Source organism: Orbicella franksi, chromosome 8 (genome assembly GCF_964199315.1).
Source record: "Orbicella franksi chromosome 8, jaOrbFran1.1, whole genome shotgun sequence".
NCBI lineage: Eukaryota > Metazoa > Cnidaria > Anthozoa > Scleractinia > Merulinidae > Orbicella > Orbicella franksi.
Genome location: NC_138152.1, coordinates 22,507,224 through 22,523,307, shown reverse-complemented (window position 1 = coordinate 22,523,307; position 16,084 = coordinate 22,507,224). Strand labels below are relative to the sequence as shown.

The window sequence follows — 16,084 nt, the reverse complement described above, 5'->3', positions numbered from 1 at the left end:
CAGCTCGGTCGGCACTTGCGATCTTAAATTTCAGTAGGAGCTGGTGTCTCAAATGATAAAGTTGGCATCAAAAATTGGTATCACATTCAAATTAGTCCTAGCTAAACAGCCTAAAATACGAACAATTGTTGTTTATTTGTTTGTTTGTTTCATTGTTTGTTTTTTTCATAACTGTTAATAGAGATTATGCACGCCGAAGTCTCACGGGCAGCGCCTCTAATGTGAGATAATTCGGTAAGCTATCGAGCTCGAAACTTCTGACTAACATATGAGTGTCCATACCACCGTGCGCTCACCCGTCTGTACGAACAACACTTGCACTACACATTCGCGAGCTAAGCTCCTTCAAACAAGTCGACTTGGGAAATGAAGGAAAGCAGCGCTGTGACCTAATGCATACATGTGGCAAGACGCATTTTGGAACAGAAAATCAAATTAGTAAGGTTGGGCAATGAAAAATTTAGTCCAGTTTTCACCCTTTCTCTGTTACGCGATGCTACGCTCTTGGGTGAATGTCTAGGGAAAATTGCCTGCGCATGCTGTTACTTAACCAGTCGGAGTGGATCAGAGCACAGGACGTTGACCTCACCCGGCTGAAACAATATTATTCGCCCAATTTATAGTTTCAAGCGTCCATATCCTCATGGTAATCAAAACTTAACTAAAAAGCGCTGTTTTAGCAGCCGAAATTAGACCCTGAACTACGTTTATGGAACTTGTGACGTCACACGTTGTATAGACGGAGAAGGCGTGAAAGATTGCCTCTTATTTTCACTTGACTTATGCAATTTTTGTTTTCATATTGTAGGCTCGACTAGTTTTCTACGTCAAAATTGAAGTTTAGCCTTGACAGAAATACACGTTGCGGAATTGTAGAGAACCAAACAGTTAAGATTCACAAAATCGAATGCGACAGATTAGAAAAAATTAGTACACCTTGGCAACACGATTGGAGACTGCTTCGAAGACGAGAGCGGCATTTGTCTTTTGAAGATCGAAAGCTTAAACGCATGAAAACGTCACTGACATTCAGCTCGGAAATAAAGTTTGGATTCTCGCGTCTATTTAGTAATCTACAAAAAAGGGTTGAATTTATCCTCGAGTGCAGTGACTACAGACCTCCACGTCCTTGCTTGTTCTGTGGTCGTTCGATAGTCGAGCTCGTCAATTCGTACAAAGCGGGCCTGTTACCCTGCAAAATTATTCCTCCTTTTACAGAAGTGGCATACCAAGTGATTTTGGTCGAGCCATGGTTCGTATTTTGGCGAGACTTAGTTGAGCCGAAATACCCATGGCGAGACTAAACGAGCCTGGTATACTGTCAAAGCGTTCCAAAAAGGTGTCATTAGATGTTTACGGTACCCAAATGGGCCCAAATGAGCATGATATCATAGCCATATCAGGCCAGTGACTTGATATCTCAGGATATCGGGACAGTAGACACGGCCTCTGATTGGCTAGTTGGAAATTTGTGTATTGTAATGTAGAGTAAGATGATGAGATCTACTCTTAGGTATCCCAGATTGGTATTATTGTGGAAGATACCGTCAGGTAAGCCTTTCAACTGGTTGTTTTCCAAGTCCCTACCAACAAATAATCACAATCAGTGCCAATTGCATGATAAAAGGAAAATGTGCTAGGAGGTTCCCTTCCTGATATAGGATACCACGGTACAGAAAACAAGAACAATAAAGAATAAAAATGAGAAAACAAAACTCTCTTACAGGATACTTTCTATGTTTTTTCTCAGTCTAGAAAATTCTGAGATCTGAAATCTAATTTGAAGAAGAAAGAGTCTCCAGTAAACGAATGCAGTGGATTAAACTCTGTTAAGTTAGACCTTGTTGTCTAACTCCACTGACTTAGACAACATTAATTTATCATATTCTGCTTCTTCCGCTTCTTCCAAGTTTGAATGCACACTTAACAGTACTGTTTCTGACCTTAAAGAAGAAGATGAAGAGATTAGCTTTTGGGTAGATAAAGAACCGCATCAAAAATAGAAATGTGCAGTCTTGAATGAAGCAGAGGCACATATATCAGATGGAAGAGTTAGTCCGATAGCCTCGACTCTAAATTCGAATTGGGAAAGAATATCAAGCATGCCAAAGGCCCACTACATACGGAAAGCGGGTCAAGTTCTCACTGTGGTATTAACAACCATTGCACCAGATCAAGAAGAGAAAGTACTGGGAGCACTGAAACGTTCTTTAGATACAACTCTGTCATGTCCTGTAAAAGAAGTGACTACAGACCAACTGCCGATTTTGCTGGGGGTGTATCACCAAGCTGCAAGTCGGCAAACTCGATTGTAAATTCTGTCAATGTTTGCGAAACATTTTTCAAAGAAGGAGCTCAGAGAGATGGTTCCAGGTCTTTACAAATGGCAGATCGATCAAGCCCGTCACCATGCTGCAGGAGAAGGACAAGGACAACCAGTGGTGTCCGCGCCCATAAAACGAACACGACTTGATCCGGATGAAACAAATCACTTCGTATAAATTTTATACAGGACGTTGCCTATGGCACTAAAGAACTAAAGCTAGACTCTGGGGAGAAAATCACTATTTCGAATGTGATTAGAACGATGGTGCCTTCACGAATAATCAAGCAATACATATCTTATTACCTAGAAAGGGTCAGAAAGAGGTTTCTGCTGGAAAAGTTTAATAGAGGGGTGGCAGCAGGTAAGTTGTACTTCAAAGATCAAATAGTGATCTTCACAGTCAATAAAAAGATGCGTCCTACTTCCCGAATTTAGCACGATGAAAAAAAATCTAACCTTTGCGATACCGATCAGAAAGGTCTCTATTGATTAAAACCTCTCTGAATTTAGCTCTAGTTAAGACGCAGACTATCATCTCTTGTGCTCTTTTCATAAGTCTATTCCCAAGTACATGTAGAGGTCAGTTTCTCCTTCCTTTTCACCTGCAGTGGACGTGAGTTTACAAATCACGGCATCTAACGTTTCACCGGATTGTTTGATTGATCTCAGAGAATCAGTACAATACCCAAATATCGATATATTAAAATTCAGCCTAAAACAATAGATCTCAACGCGAGGCTCTGGGAATAAAACCCCCAAACTTACCCGGAGCCTCGAGTTGAGGTCTATTGTCTTAGGCTGAATTTTAATATATCGAAATTGGTCTATTGATCTCAACTATTCAGAAAAATCTGAGGAGCCGTGGAATTGTAAATTTACTTTAAGAAAAAGATCATTAAATTAATAATTTGAGAAACTGAAAACTTTTTGGTCAGCAGGCTGTCAATGTGATTCAGTTACTTGAGAATGTTACCAACAGGTATGTTTAATTTGCTGCTAAAGGAAACAAAGAAGATTCAGCAAAGGTGTCTAAAGAAATGAGAGTTGCAAGGGACGAGAGTGGTAAGCTTTGTTTTGCTGCAGAAGAATAGCGAACAGCCAAGAAAACAGCTAATCATTTGACAAGACTTGCAGCAACGCAACGTCAGCAAAAAGCACCTGGAGAACTACTTGTTGAAGAAGCCAAAGCCATCAGTGAGGAAGACCTTTAAGCGTGGGAAACAGAAACACAGCTGCAGGAACTGCAGGTAGCGGTGTACCCAGTGGTCGACTGGCGGCATCCAGTTGAATACAATGGCCATGACCTCTGTGGCCCTGCAAAGCGTGGCATGCTAAATCAAAATTTGAGGTAGGGCAACTAAAAGAAAGTTGCTTTCTCTTTGGAATAGAAATCGAGGGGCCTGCTCTTCGAAAAGACTCTTTCGTGAAGCCACTCGAAGATCTGGTAGAAACCTGCAATTGTTTTAAGGAATGACTTAAGGATTCTGATAGCAAACCGGATTACTGGAAAAAAATATGCTTGGCATGAGCAAAAGAAATCAAAACAAAACAAAAATCGGGGATAATACAGCCAAAACTATTTTTTTTTCTTTAATTTGTTGCGTAAGTTTTTATCAACAGCATATATAACCAACAGAAAATGAGAGGAAAGAGAGGGACATTGAGGGCGTTGGTTGGGATATGTCGATTCCACCTAGGTTATTTTTAGTTTTAGACGGAAACAGAAGTGTATTTTCCCAGACGTCCGCCTAATACCTTTCACTCCGTTGATCAGGGAATTTTGAAAGGGTGGTCTGCGTGGAAATACGTTTTGTCAGTAGATGTGCCTAAAGAAAAATGATAGATTCCACAACCTCTTTCAGTGGAATAACAACACTAGGTATAAGAAATATCAAAGTTAGTCCTCTGAGAATTTGAATCAAGAAAACAGCCATCACAACAAGAATGAATTTATTTGCTTTCATTGTATAAAAACATATAGAGAAGTCTCATATTGTTCGATATTGTAACATAGCAGAAAATACTGTTTCAATCTGTAGCGATCTCCTAATACTTCTCAACGCAACTACGAAAGAAAAACTATTTTTGAACCCAAGTGACAAAATTGCCCTCAACCCAGCGACAGGAGTAATTCTGGCCGAGCTGCAAAACAGCTCGGAGGGTAGCTAAATTAAATATTTTGAATCCAGAAACCAAAGCAACTCGAAGCCTAGCGATTAGCGACAGAAATCAATTTGAATACTATACGACAACAAAGCAATTCTCAACCATGCAACAGAAGTTTATTTGAACCTTAACAGCCCGCATAAAACAACTTGGAGTGTAGCGATTAGCCCACAAAATAACTCAACAAAGCAATAGCTTGGAAGGACTGAAGTGATCAGCGACAGAAATAACGTTGAATAGCGGTACAGTGACAAAATAGCTCGCAGAGAAGCGGTCAGCGACAGATATAACTTGGAATCCAGCAACAAAACAGCTCGAAGTGGGACGATCAGTGTCAAAAATAATTTTGAATACAACAACAAATACCTTAGAGCCGCTTGGAGTGTAGCACTTTGCGAGAGAAATAAATTTGAATGTCGGCACAGCGACCAAACAACTAGAAGCATGGCGATCTTGGGAAAGAAGCGACAGAACCTAGTTGTGAATACTGGTACACCAATAAAACAACTCCTGTAGCTCGGAGCGCGATCAGTGACAGATTGAGAAACCCGGGCAGAAATGATTAATCGAATTCGCAGAAAAACAGAGCAACTCAGAGCGCGGTAGTGATCAACGACACAAACAATTTTCAATTCAACGACAAAACATCTCCCATGCAAGGGACAAAAAATGATTTTGAACCAGCAACCAAAGTACACTGAAGTGAACTGAGCGAAAGGGATAATTTCTTCTGACAGTTTTCCAACAAGGGAAAACATAAACGGAAGCGTCATCTTCCTTTGATCATGTTTTCTTCACCTTAGGTTGATGTGCACTAATGGAAGCTTTCTTTCTTCAGTGTGAGGAAACAAAACACTCATTGTCATTGCCAATATCAATGTCCAAGTCCATCCGCTTGTAAACTCCATTTGAAAAAAAGCCACAGTGCATAGTCCATAACAGCAGTCACGACCTTAATAACACGTCCCATCGGAACGTTTTGTTGTTTTTGTTGACCACTTAGAACTGAATTTCCGTGGTCTGCATGTGCCATTTTATTCCTAAGGAGTTGTGAAAATATATCTCCCACTGATTTATCCATCGAAAAATACCAACTCTCTCTAACGTACCCGCAAAAGGCGCTTCTGGCGACCAAGCGTATTTTCCCGTGGACCGCCGTTTCTTTTGTGAGATTTTGCGACGCATTTGCTCAAAATTCTTATACTACTCTTTGATGTCCAGATCAATTTTGCACTTTTTTTTGCGCATTTCGTAAGAAATGTATGTGGTCATTTTGGCTTCATATGACCTGCCACTAAAATTAACATTTTCGGATTCGTTGTACCCCATATAATAACCTAGCTGAACTAGTAAACTCAATTATAGCGATCAAATGGTATAACAAGTCGGTATAAGAGAGCATAAAGTTGCACGATCAGATGCAGCGCACTGATTGGGTACAAACAACGTAATGTCACAAATTCTGTATCCAATCAATCACCCTGGGCACACGCGCCAACAGAAATGCCGGAGTGATCGCATCTCGGATCAGCGGACGCCCGCATCAATATTGAAAACAAATTTCAAAATGGCGGCTTCTGTGCCATTTCATGTTCTCGAAGAAGTGACTCATATTGACAGAGAAGAGCTACAAGACTCTAGTGACGAAAAAAGCGAAAAAACAGATGAAGCTATTGAGTCACCTGTCAATTGTTTCACAGAATGCACTGACCTGGAGGTAAATTTCGCATTTTTTTTGTTAAACAAGAGGCAAAAAGATATTTAAGAGGTCTTTACGAACGCCACGCTTGAGGAAAATATTTTTTTTCCATTTTGCGTGAATCATCACTCAACACAGGAGCAGAGTTGAAAGGCGAGGCCTGTACATGGTTGGATTTAATCTACAGGAGGCTGTCAGCTCGTCGGCGAATTAAGAGACTGTGGTATTTGGAGTCTACCCGTGACATTCTAAAGGACATTTTCTTAGTTCTTAAAAGGACCTTTTCAACCACAACAAATCATGACCTGAGGGGGAATGTATGCATGAAAGGAAATCGTAAGGGCTACTTAATCAGTATTGCATATTTTCCGTCTGTTCTTTACATGTTTCGAATTTTGACAGGAAAGCCAATTAAACAGTGTTGTGTCATTACAGTTTCTGTAACACACATGGGTTTTTTTTTTTGCATGACTAAGTTTGCTCTCTACACTTTGTTCTCACTTAACCAATCAGAGTGGATCAGAGCGCAGGACGTTGACCTCACCCGACTGAAGCAAAATTATTCCCTAAATTTACTGTTTTACACGTGCATATCCTCATGGTAAACTTTGTTTGTACCAAAACTTAACTAAAAAACGCTGTTGATTTTAGCAGCCGAAATTGACTATTCGGAGCAAAACGGCGTCAGCGACCCTGAACTAGACTACGTTTATCGAAAGGCTTGTAATGTCAATGGTTGTATAAACGAAGAAAGCGGTGTAGATTCTCTCCTGTCTTCACTTGATTTGTTCAAGTTTTTTTCTTCGTATTGTAGGACTGTACTAGTTTTCTACGTCGTAATTCATGTCCAGCCTTCACAGAAAATACGCGTTAAAGAATTAAGAGGGCCAAAGAGTTTAGATTCGCCAAATTGAAAGCAAGAGATTAAAACATATATATATATATATATATATATATATATATATATATATATATATATATATATATATATATATATAAACGTTTGATAAAGCAAGGACGGACAACTTCTGACGGTAAAAAAAGTGAAAAAGTTAAAAATTTAATAGAAAAACGTTTCGGTCTTAGACCTTCTGCTACTGATGAAGATCTAAGACCGAAACGTTTTTCTATTAAATTTTTAACTTTTTAACTTTTTTTACCGTCAGAAGTTGTCCGTCCTTGCTTTATCAAACGTTTTTAAATTCATTTTTGCGGTGAGGCTTGGACTGTGAATCTTCATTGATCCTCCTGACGCAGTGGCATTCTTTGTTGGCTTGAGGCATTTTATAACCGTTTTATATATATATATATATATATATATATATAAAGTGCACCTTGGGAAAACGATTGGAGACTGCTTGGAAGACAAGAGCAGCAATTGTATTATCAAGACCGGAACTTTAAAAGATAGAACACGTCGCTGACCTCGACCTTGGAAATAAAGTTTGGATTCTCGCGTCTATCTAGTGGTTCATAAAAAGGGTTTAAATTTATCTTCGAGTGCAGTGGTTACAGAACTCCACGCCGTTGCTTGTTCTGTGGCCGTTCAACAGGCGGACTTGCTACCTGCCAAATTATTCTTTCACTTACTTCCTTAAACTGCGTTCAGCCGCATACCAGGTGAGTTTGGCGGAACCATGGTTCGTACTTTTGCGAGAGGTAGTCCAGCCGAAATACCCATGGCGAGACAAAACCAGCCTGAGATGCCGCCAAAGCGTACCAGAAAGGAACGATTAGGTATTTACGGTACCCAAATTCGGCCTAATGACCTGATATTGTGGCCATATCAGGTCAGTGACTTGATGTCTCAGGATATCAAGACAGTAGACACAGTTTCTGATTGGCTAGTTGGGAATTTAGTTACGGTAATCTAGAGTTACACGAAGAGATCTACTCACAGGTACAAAAGCCTGGTATTGTAGCGGAAAATATCCTCAGGTAAGTCTTTCAACTGATTGTTTTGCAAGTACCTACCAACAAATAATCACAATCAGTGTCAATTGCACGATAAAAGGGAAATTAAAGAGTGTGTGCTAGGAGGTTCCCTTCCTGATATAGGATACAACCTTACAGAAAACAAGAGTAATAAAAATAAAAATGGGAAAACAAAACTTGCTTACAAGATCCTTTCCATGTTGTTTCTCGATCTAGAAAATTTTGAGATCCCGGAATTGCAGGATCTCTTTCATTTAGGACACCACTCATATTTAGCCTGAGACAAAGGAGATTAGGGCAGAGAGTCACAAAGTGTCCGCGATAACTTAACATCGAATTTATCTTACACAACAAGCGTTTTAAAAGGCGACAATCGCCGAAATTGATGATCTTGCTAAGAAACTATAAAGAAACAGTTTAATGTGTCAATTATATGGATATATAACTTGTCCATATCAACCATGTCTTGTCCGTCTCTATCAGCAATGTCCTGAAAGGGTATTTTAACTAAGTTTTTGTCATTATTAGGCTTACATTTGTCTTTGTGTGAGATATTTTGACGAATTTGTTGCAAATTCTTATACTATTCTTTGATGTCCAAATCAACTTTGCACTTTTTCTGCGCTGACTTAACATGGAATTTATCTTACACAACAAGCGTTTTAAGAGCTCCTGCCTGAGAGCATTGAGAGTCTTGCGACAGCGAATTTTTTGACACATTGGTCATAATTCGCCTCAAGATACCCTTTGGTGAACTGTTTTCAAAAATCATAATTTTACGTTTCAGCGTTTTTTTATTTTCGAAAAAGATTCTAAAGTTTGAAAATGAGGTCAAAGTGCGTTTTCCGCCCAATGGAATGCCCCAAATAACACGGAAAGACGAAGCATTCGTTAAGTCTTGAAATTTAATCAATTACTGTTAAAGTCTACTCAGGTGTAGAATAGCTATTCCTCTTTAAGTGTAACGTAACAAATATGTCAAATGCTTTAATATTCTGAATTTTCAAGCCATCCTAAAAACGCGTGCGACGACCGCTTAACCGGAGGTAAAATATTGGCTAATTTTGAGTGGGTAAAGCCCTTCCTGGTATGTTGTTTTTTCGAAATTTAACTCTAAAGGCTAAACGTTTTGTTCTTTAGCTGTTATCCTTCCAAATCTCAAGCTCGAACTCAACGCGCTTCCGTCTGTGCAAAACGAAGTTGTTTGTCATGTACAACTCACAGATGACCAGATAATTTGAACACGAAATGGACGCTGAACTTAGTGGTTAAGCAAAAAAAAAAAAAATAAGCTCTTGTATTTTCTGGCTTGACAGTACGACTAATCTATCCCTTAAGTTAGATAAATCATTATAAACCATTGAAAGCCTGCGAGTGAAAAAAATTAAAACAATGATAAAATTTGAAAACCAGTTGTCAAGAGATAATCTGTCGATTTCACATGGGACAAGAGTACACAAACATACTTGCCGCAAACGTTCCTGAATAAGTTGCAACGAAAACAACAGCATTAGATCTTTATTAGCGTATAATTTATGATTTTATAAGACAACTTTCAGGAGATGAACAGGTTAATTTCGCTTGTGACTCTTGTAGTTTTACGCCCAATATTATAGCAAATATTAATTCCGCCCGCTTAATGCTTAAAAACAACTCGGCTCATCGTGCGGAGCTTATATTCAGATCCAAAGTGAACGCAATACATATCAAGAGCTCGAACCTACCCCAATAACACCGCATGCAGCCTCTCAAGCCATATTTTTCTCGAATCAAGTACCTTTATTACCAAGGATAACTGACATTTTATAACGGTGGTTTTGCTGTTGAAACGCGAGAGACCCGGAGTAACGCAACACTCCTTTGAATCACGCATGCGGAGGCGGGATACTATATCTGTTGTCAATGTAAAAGCCGAGTTAGCAGACAAGTGAGCTTAAGTTAGCAGTATTCTCAAATACTGTAAAATCAAATACAACCTCGCTTATTTCCAGGTGTCACGGTTTTCTTAGTATTTTACAAGCAAAATACAAATTGCGGCCAAACTTTTGCTGCCCATTTTTCACACATTGTTTTTGGCGACAAGCGAGAGGGGAGTGGTCGGCGTCGTAGGGATCTGTGAACAAAAAGAAAGGGTAACCCTAATGCCACAGTTATCCTAACAATAAGACTTCTCTAGCAATCTAAAGTTTGTTGTTTTGTATCGGCGTGCTTATGAGGCAGCCAGAATGCACTACGATGACAAAACCCTAGCTGAGCGTGAATGTTACCCTTGCACCTGGGTTATATGTTGTCCTTGTAAAGACTCGGATAGGTACAACTCAGCTATCTGAACAACGTAATTTCAATTCCATGAAACAAAATATGTTCTACACACTGACGATCAACAATTAATCACCAAAATTGTTTATATTTAGTTTGGCGCTTAAGTTTCCGATATGTTTGTTGCTACTGTCGCTAAAATATCCTTAAGCAGAATTGTTTATAGTCTTGCCTTCAAACGCGTTCTAAAATCAAGGAAAAAATGGTGTCTGGATGATTAAGAGCTTGAAATCAAAATTTGATTTTGCTTGTTAACTCGGGGTAGGATAACCCTATTGATACGGTACCCTCCCTTCTTGTAAACAGGCCATCAGTACAGTCCTTGGATCGTAAGGTTTGTTCACTGTTGACAAGAACAGTTTTGTTATGTCCTTTAGTAGTTCCATGTACGGAGCTCTCCTGCGCACGAGAGGCTGTGGTACATCTAGACCCAGGCCCTCGCATACACGCTGCAGCATTGATAACTTGAGCATCTTCAAGGTATCACCTTTCACCATTGAGCAAAGATGGAACTGGTCATACATAATGGGATGCTGGATCTGGCTTGATGTGGCCGGCAAGTCTCTGGCGCCAATGAAATTTGTTTCCTCTTCTGATGCCTGGATATCTAACTCATTCATGTCTTGCTGGCGAGCGGCAGCATTAAGATGTGAAAAGTAAGTAGCGATCTGCGAGGCTGTAAGGAGTTCTGATGACTGGAAAAGTCGCAGACAGCACCACGAGCACGGCGCATTTCACGAGCAACGACCTCCGCATCGAGCTTTCGGCCTGTTGTTTGGCCGATACGAAATTTAGCCAAAAGGTAGGACTTTTGTTTATCGCTGAGCCGATAAGCTTTTTTTGACAGCTCTTAGAGCCCATCCCTCCTTGGCAGCTGTAATAGGGTAATCCTGGGAAAGCGTTGAGGTTTTTAGGGTTGGTAAAACGCCAACGCCCTCCTCCAGGGCTGACTTGTAACCCATTTTGGCTAGATCTATCACAGTATGTCTCAGGGGACCGTGTGCATTTCTCGAGGGACAAGTGCTTTCCAAGCGCCGATACCTGTTGAAAGATGCGCACGCACCCATCCTGGGGACATGAATAAACCCCAGCAACTTTGTTGCTCTCCTCTGGATTGATATTCTGCATTTCCTCCGCGGTGGCTTCAGGAGTTGTCGCTTTGGTCGACTTGTTGACCAAAGGTTTGAAGTCTCCCCGGGAAAATGCTGCCACTAGTCCGCTCTGACTAGGTTCTGAAACATGATGAGACACACATCCACGTTATATTTCAATCTAGGAACAAGTAACAATGCAGTTATTGTTATTGGTAATAACAGGTGTTGAAGAGGTACTACTGAAAAGCATTACCCATCCCTCGTTCCCTCTCTACCTAACACTATTAATCAGGGAGGTTTCCGCACTCGTTATTGTATCTAATTAAGGTCGAATTGTGAAGAACACCGTAGTAACGGCAAAATAAGAGAGTTTGTCAGTCCGTAGTGCAAATCGTGACATTATGTCTACAATATTTGACTACTCACCAGAAGACCTAAAAGACGATACATCCAGTTTGATTACATCACCAGGACCGACACCATATGCACGCCAACAAGTAACGGTATCTGTTCAAGTAAACTCAAAGTTGTTCAGCTTTGTGATACCTGCTACTGTCTGGGCCGTGTCTTGCGTCTCGGCAATGGTGTCCATGGAAACCACTCGGACTCCCTCTAATCCTCCAAGAGAAATCAATGCAATTGTCATGTCATTTGCAGTACACACGTCGTGTCCTTCATTTATGTATGCCCTGATATGGAATTTGCGTGACGCAGCCAATCGATCTGCCGCACCTTTACCCCCTTGTGGATCGCTAAAATCAATGCGTGCCACCCGAATTCCGCAATGTGTTCCCATATGTCGACACGCCAGGATTGTGCGGGAAGAATGGTAACACCCGGCGTTATCCTGACGAAAAAAGGCCGTGTTGATTTCCGGGTGCTCCTGCTTAAGTGTGGTCAGAACGTAGTGCATGATGCCTACGACTGCAGAGTTTCCCTGGCTACATGACTGGATGACGTGGATGAACCCTTGCCACTGTAGGACCCCTTCTACCCGTCGGTATACGACTGATATGTGCCAGGATATACCACGCTTGCAACACCAGTCTGCTTGGGACTCTCGGTACCTCTGCGGCAAGAACTTCATTGCCCAGTCGTTTACAATGAAAACCGCTTCTTGGTTGAGGGCAACGATGACATCCAGGCGAGCCTGGTCTTGGTGTGCTAATCGTAACAAATGACATTTCCATGACTGGATGACAAGCGTGGCGTGATTGGTAAGATATACAGCTTCGTCTCTGTCGTCATCCGTGTGAAACGGCGCATTAGCTACGGCTTCTGAAATGGCGGCAAGCGTAGAATTTAGGTTTTCGCACTGCTCGCATACGTCTTCGTGTCGGTGATCGCATTGTTGCCGAAGGTCTGGGTTGGTACAATCGCTAAGGGCAAACACACTGCAGTGACTGGCTACCTCAGAGTTGGTGCTAATGTGAACCTGTCAAGGAATGCATTTAAATGCATTACACGTCATACCTGTATTGCCAAGATCGCTACACTAATAAGGTACATATTCAGCTGGCCTTAGATCAAAGAGAATAAAGGAAAAAAATCGTGTGCGGTTAAAATAAAACACCATTAAAAAATCAATGGAAAAGGTGACTAAGGCACTTTTCCCATCAATTGGCCATTCCCACCCCCCACCCTCCACTCCTCTCGCCATCCCCCTCTCCCTCATCAAAGCCTGATCTTTCGGTGGGAGAGCCTTTGGACTAATTTTTGCTTTTTCTAGATAACCGTTTTACTGCCGTTTTACAGAATTACTACTGTAGAATGAATTAGAAAAAGAAATAAACATTAGTAGCTATGTTTAAAAGGCATATTCAAAGTGAATTTTGAGCAATCCACCGCGAGACAGATTTTGTCCCAGTCCTACAATTTTTTAAGGTTAGTTTTCAAAAAACTATTAGCTTGAAATGGCCTTTAAGATACAATTGGCAGTCTTCAAGGATTGGGTGTCAATGGCATCTGATTCCTTTCCCAGTCTGAGTTCGCTAAGCTGGCGCACTAAGGATTCAAGGTCTTCAGAAGCGCGAGCACCTTCTGCGGCAAAGTAATCAAGCCATTGAAGAGACTTGCGAACTGAAGCTTTGCACTCTGCTAGTATCCGCAACATGGTGCGCTCGCTAAAGGGCTCGAATACCGTCTCATCGCAGTACTGTTCGTACTGGCCCGCTATCCTCTGTGGAATAAGCGTACGGATGACGTTCGGTATTTCAATAGTTTTTCCTGAGGAAAGCGTCAGCATGTTCTGTCCAAAAGGCAGATCTTGGACTAAATGAGGACTCGTAATGAAGGACAGAAAATTGTCCAACTGCTGCCGCTCAACTCTTACTCTCACTAATGGTTGGTAGGTCATGCAAGCGCCGCACCCAAACTACAGGCGATGAAGGTTGGCTATGGTGTAGTGATATCTCGACAAGCCTGGTATAAACACTGAGATGGCCTTTTAGCTGGCAAGACCTGCCATGATGGACAGAATCTGTCTTCTCGTGTCCCAACCATTTGCCTTGCCGTAAGCCTCTGCCAAAGCCTCGAGGTAGTCTTTTGACGGCTGCGATAAGTCTTCTAGACCAAGGGCCTTCTTCATGGCAGCAGACGAGACAGTGGCCTGCCAAAGAGAAACTGCGTCTTTCGGGCTGATTGTGTGGAGGACTGAGGACACGATCTCTGCCGTTCTTTTGGCGTATCGTTGCTTGGTTCTGTCAGAGACTTGTTCCCACTCAAACCAGGGTTGAACTATCGGAGCGATACCGTCGGAGAGTAAATAATCATTCAACCTTTCTCGAGGCACCACCGACGTTGCATTCACAGCTTGCGTTTCCTCGCTCGTGCTTGAAACAATGCTATCTGTATCTGGACTAAGGAAAGTCTCATCGTCAATTGCAAGCCTTGATAATTGTGCCGCCAGATCTTCAGATGAAACATCCCTGTCCGAGGGATCCTTTTCCACCAATGTCTGCTATAAGTAAAAATAATTTCAATAGTAACTAAAAAGCGAATTTATTTTATTTTTGGTATGTGGGTGTATGTTGTGAAGTGTGTGCGATGGTGTTGGGGTGGGTTTTGGGCTGGCATGATTAAATTAACACCCGGCGCAAAATTAGTCAGCTTCTTACCGTGGATTGTTCTTGAGATGACTCAGCATGTAGTACAGCTTGTTCAGCCGCAGGCGCAGCCAAAGGTGTTCCACAGGCTTCTGACTTCTGGTCCGGCAGTGACTTGTTTTCCAACAGCTGTTTGCTCACGAACTCTTTACACTGTTTGCAAATTGCTGAAAAAGTGGAGCAATAAACCTTTCACTTCTTGCCGAAAAATATACTGCTCGAGGACAATGCGAATTTTCTCAGCCAATTAAAATAACTCGAAAAAGCTCTTACGAAATCAGAGTGACTTCAAGACCACAGAAATAACTGTTCCATTCTCTCGCGCGATACCTTGCCTTATTTCCCTTTGCGATTACTTCACAGGCCAGTCTGTTTCACCCCTCATGTTTCCGAAATAGGAACAGTTACATGTATCTGTATAACTACTTGTACGAGATCTGGTAAACATTTTAGGCTATATGCAACTGATAAAAATAAAACAACTCACGCGATCCAACTGGAATGAGAATCTTGGTTTCCTCGAAAATTACTGCTGATTGGTGGCTATTCACTCGGTAGCTTCCTTTAGCTTTAGCTTTCGCTGATTTGTGGGTGGCCATCTCTGCAGGGACTGTGCAGACAGATTTTCCTGTCCTCCAACGGATACCACAAACGGCTCTGTGGTGCGGACAAATATTAAGCAACTCGTGCTCTTCTTCCCCTTTAAACACACCTAAAACATTGACAACTTTTAGCTAAACATCTCATCTGTATGTGGGCACTACCGGTTCAAAAATAGCATAAATGACACCACTCACCAGCTCTCGCCAACAGTAACTTCATCTCTGTATTAATACCCTCATCCTCGCTTAGTTTGAAGCTTGCCAAATGACTGCTGACATCTCTCGTGCAGTCCTTTAGGCTAACGCACTCATGGTGTGCTGGATAGTCACTCGATTGTCCGCAAACGCTGGACCTACCTTGTAGCGTAATGTAGCTACAGAAAAATGCCATGTGAAAAATACAAACACTTAGGGGCACAAAATGGCACAGCTAAGCCAACAGCAGGACTGGTCTCATATGTTCCTGGTTTTCCAGTTCAATGTAGCCAATAATTTTACCGCACTTTGGTGTGCACGTGACTTGGCTGTTGTGTTACTTTGTAAATAAACTGACCTTTCGGGAAGATTTCAAACACATCTGGTTCCTACAACGGATGCTTTAATGCTAGCTGAAAGCTGGAGTGATAGCAAGTAGATGGAAAAACGGGTTTTGGTGCTTATTTTGTGTTTATTTTAGAAATATATGTATATGACTGTGCGTGGTTTGCGTGGGATCGGGAAGTTGTAGGTAAAAGGTGAAATTAGATCAAATTACAGTCCAGTCGGAAAATGAGAAATAACAAATAAGTTTACACCATTGCGCGTAAACTAAGCGCTGTTAGACACTGATGAGATGTCAT

At 41.4% G+C, this 16,084-nt stretch overlaps 2 protein-coding genes across 2 annotated transcripts; both read right to left on the bottom strand.

Moving 5' to 3' along the window:
- Positions 1-11,952: 11,952 nt before the first annotated feature.
- LOC145494252 (uncharacterized) lies at positions 11,953-13,048 on the bottom strand. The gene is made up of 2 exons (XM_081473702.1): positions 13,013-13,048; positions 11,953-12,974 (listed from the first exon to the last, which is right to left on the bottom strand). Exons 1-2 carry the CDS (start codon positions 13,046-13,048, stop codon positions 12,051-12,053), a joined length of 960 nt encoding a protein of 319 aa, XP_081329828.1. The 3' UTR covers positions 11,953-12,050.
- Positions 13,049-13,417: 369 nt separating this feature from the next.
- LOC145494251 (uncharacterized) lies at positions 13,418-13,895 on the bottom strand. The gene has a single exon (XM_081473701.1). It carries the CDS (start codon positions 13,893-13,895, stop codon positions 13,443-13,445), a length of 453 nt encoding a protein of 150 aa, XP_081329827.1. The 3' UTR covers positions 13,418-13,442.
- Positions 13,896-16,084: the final 2,189 nt, after the last annotated feature.

Coding starts and splice junctions, on each gene's coding strand:
- LOC145494252 (XM_081473702.1), bottom strand. CDS start 13,048: ATGTACCTTATTAGTGTAGCGATCTTGGCAATACAG. Junction 12,975..13,012: donor TAGCGATCTTGGCAATACAG/GTATGACGTGTA, acceptor ATTCCTTGACAG/GTTCACATTAGCACCAACTC.
- LOC145494251 (XM_081473701.1), bottom strand. CDS start 13,895: ATGACCTACCAACCATTAGTGAGAGTAAGAGTTGAGCGGCAGCAGTTG.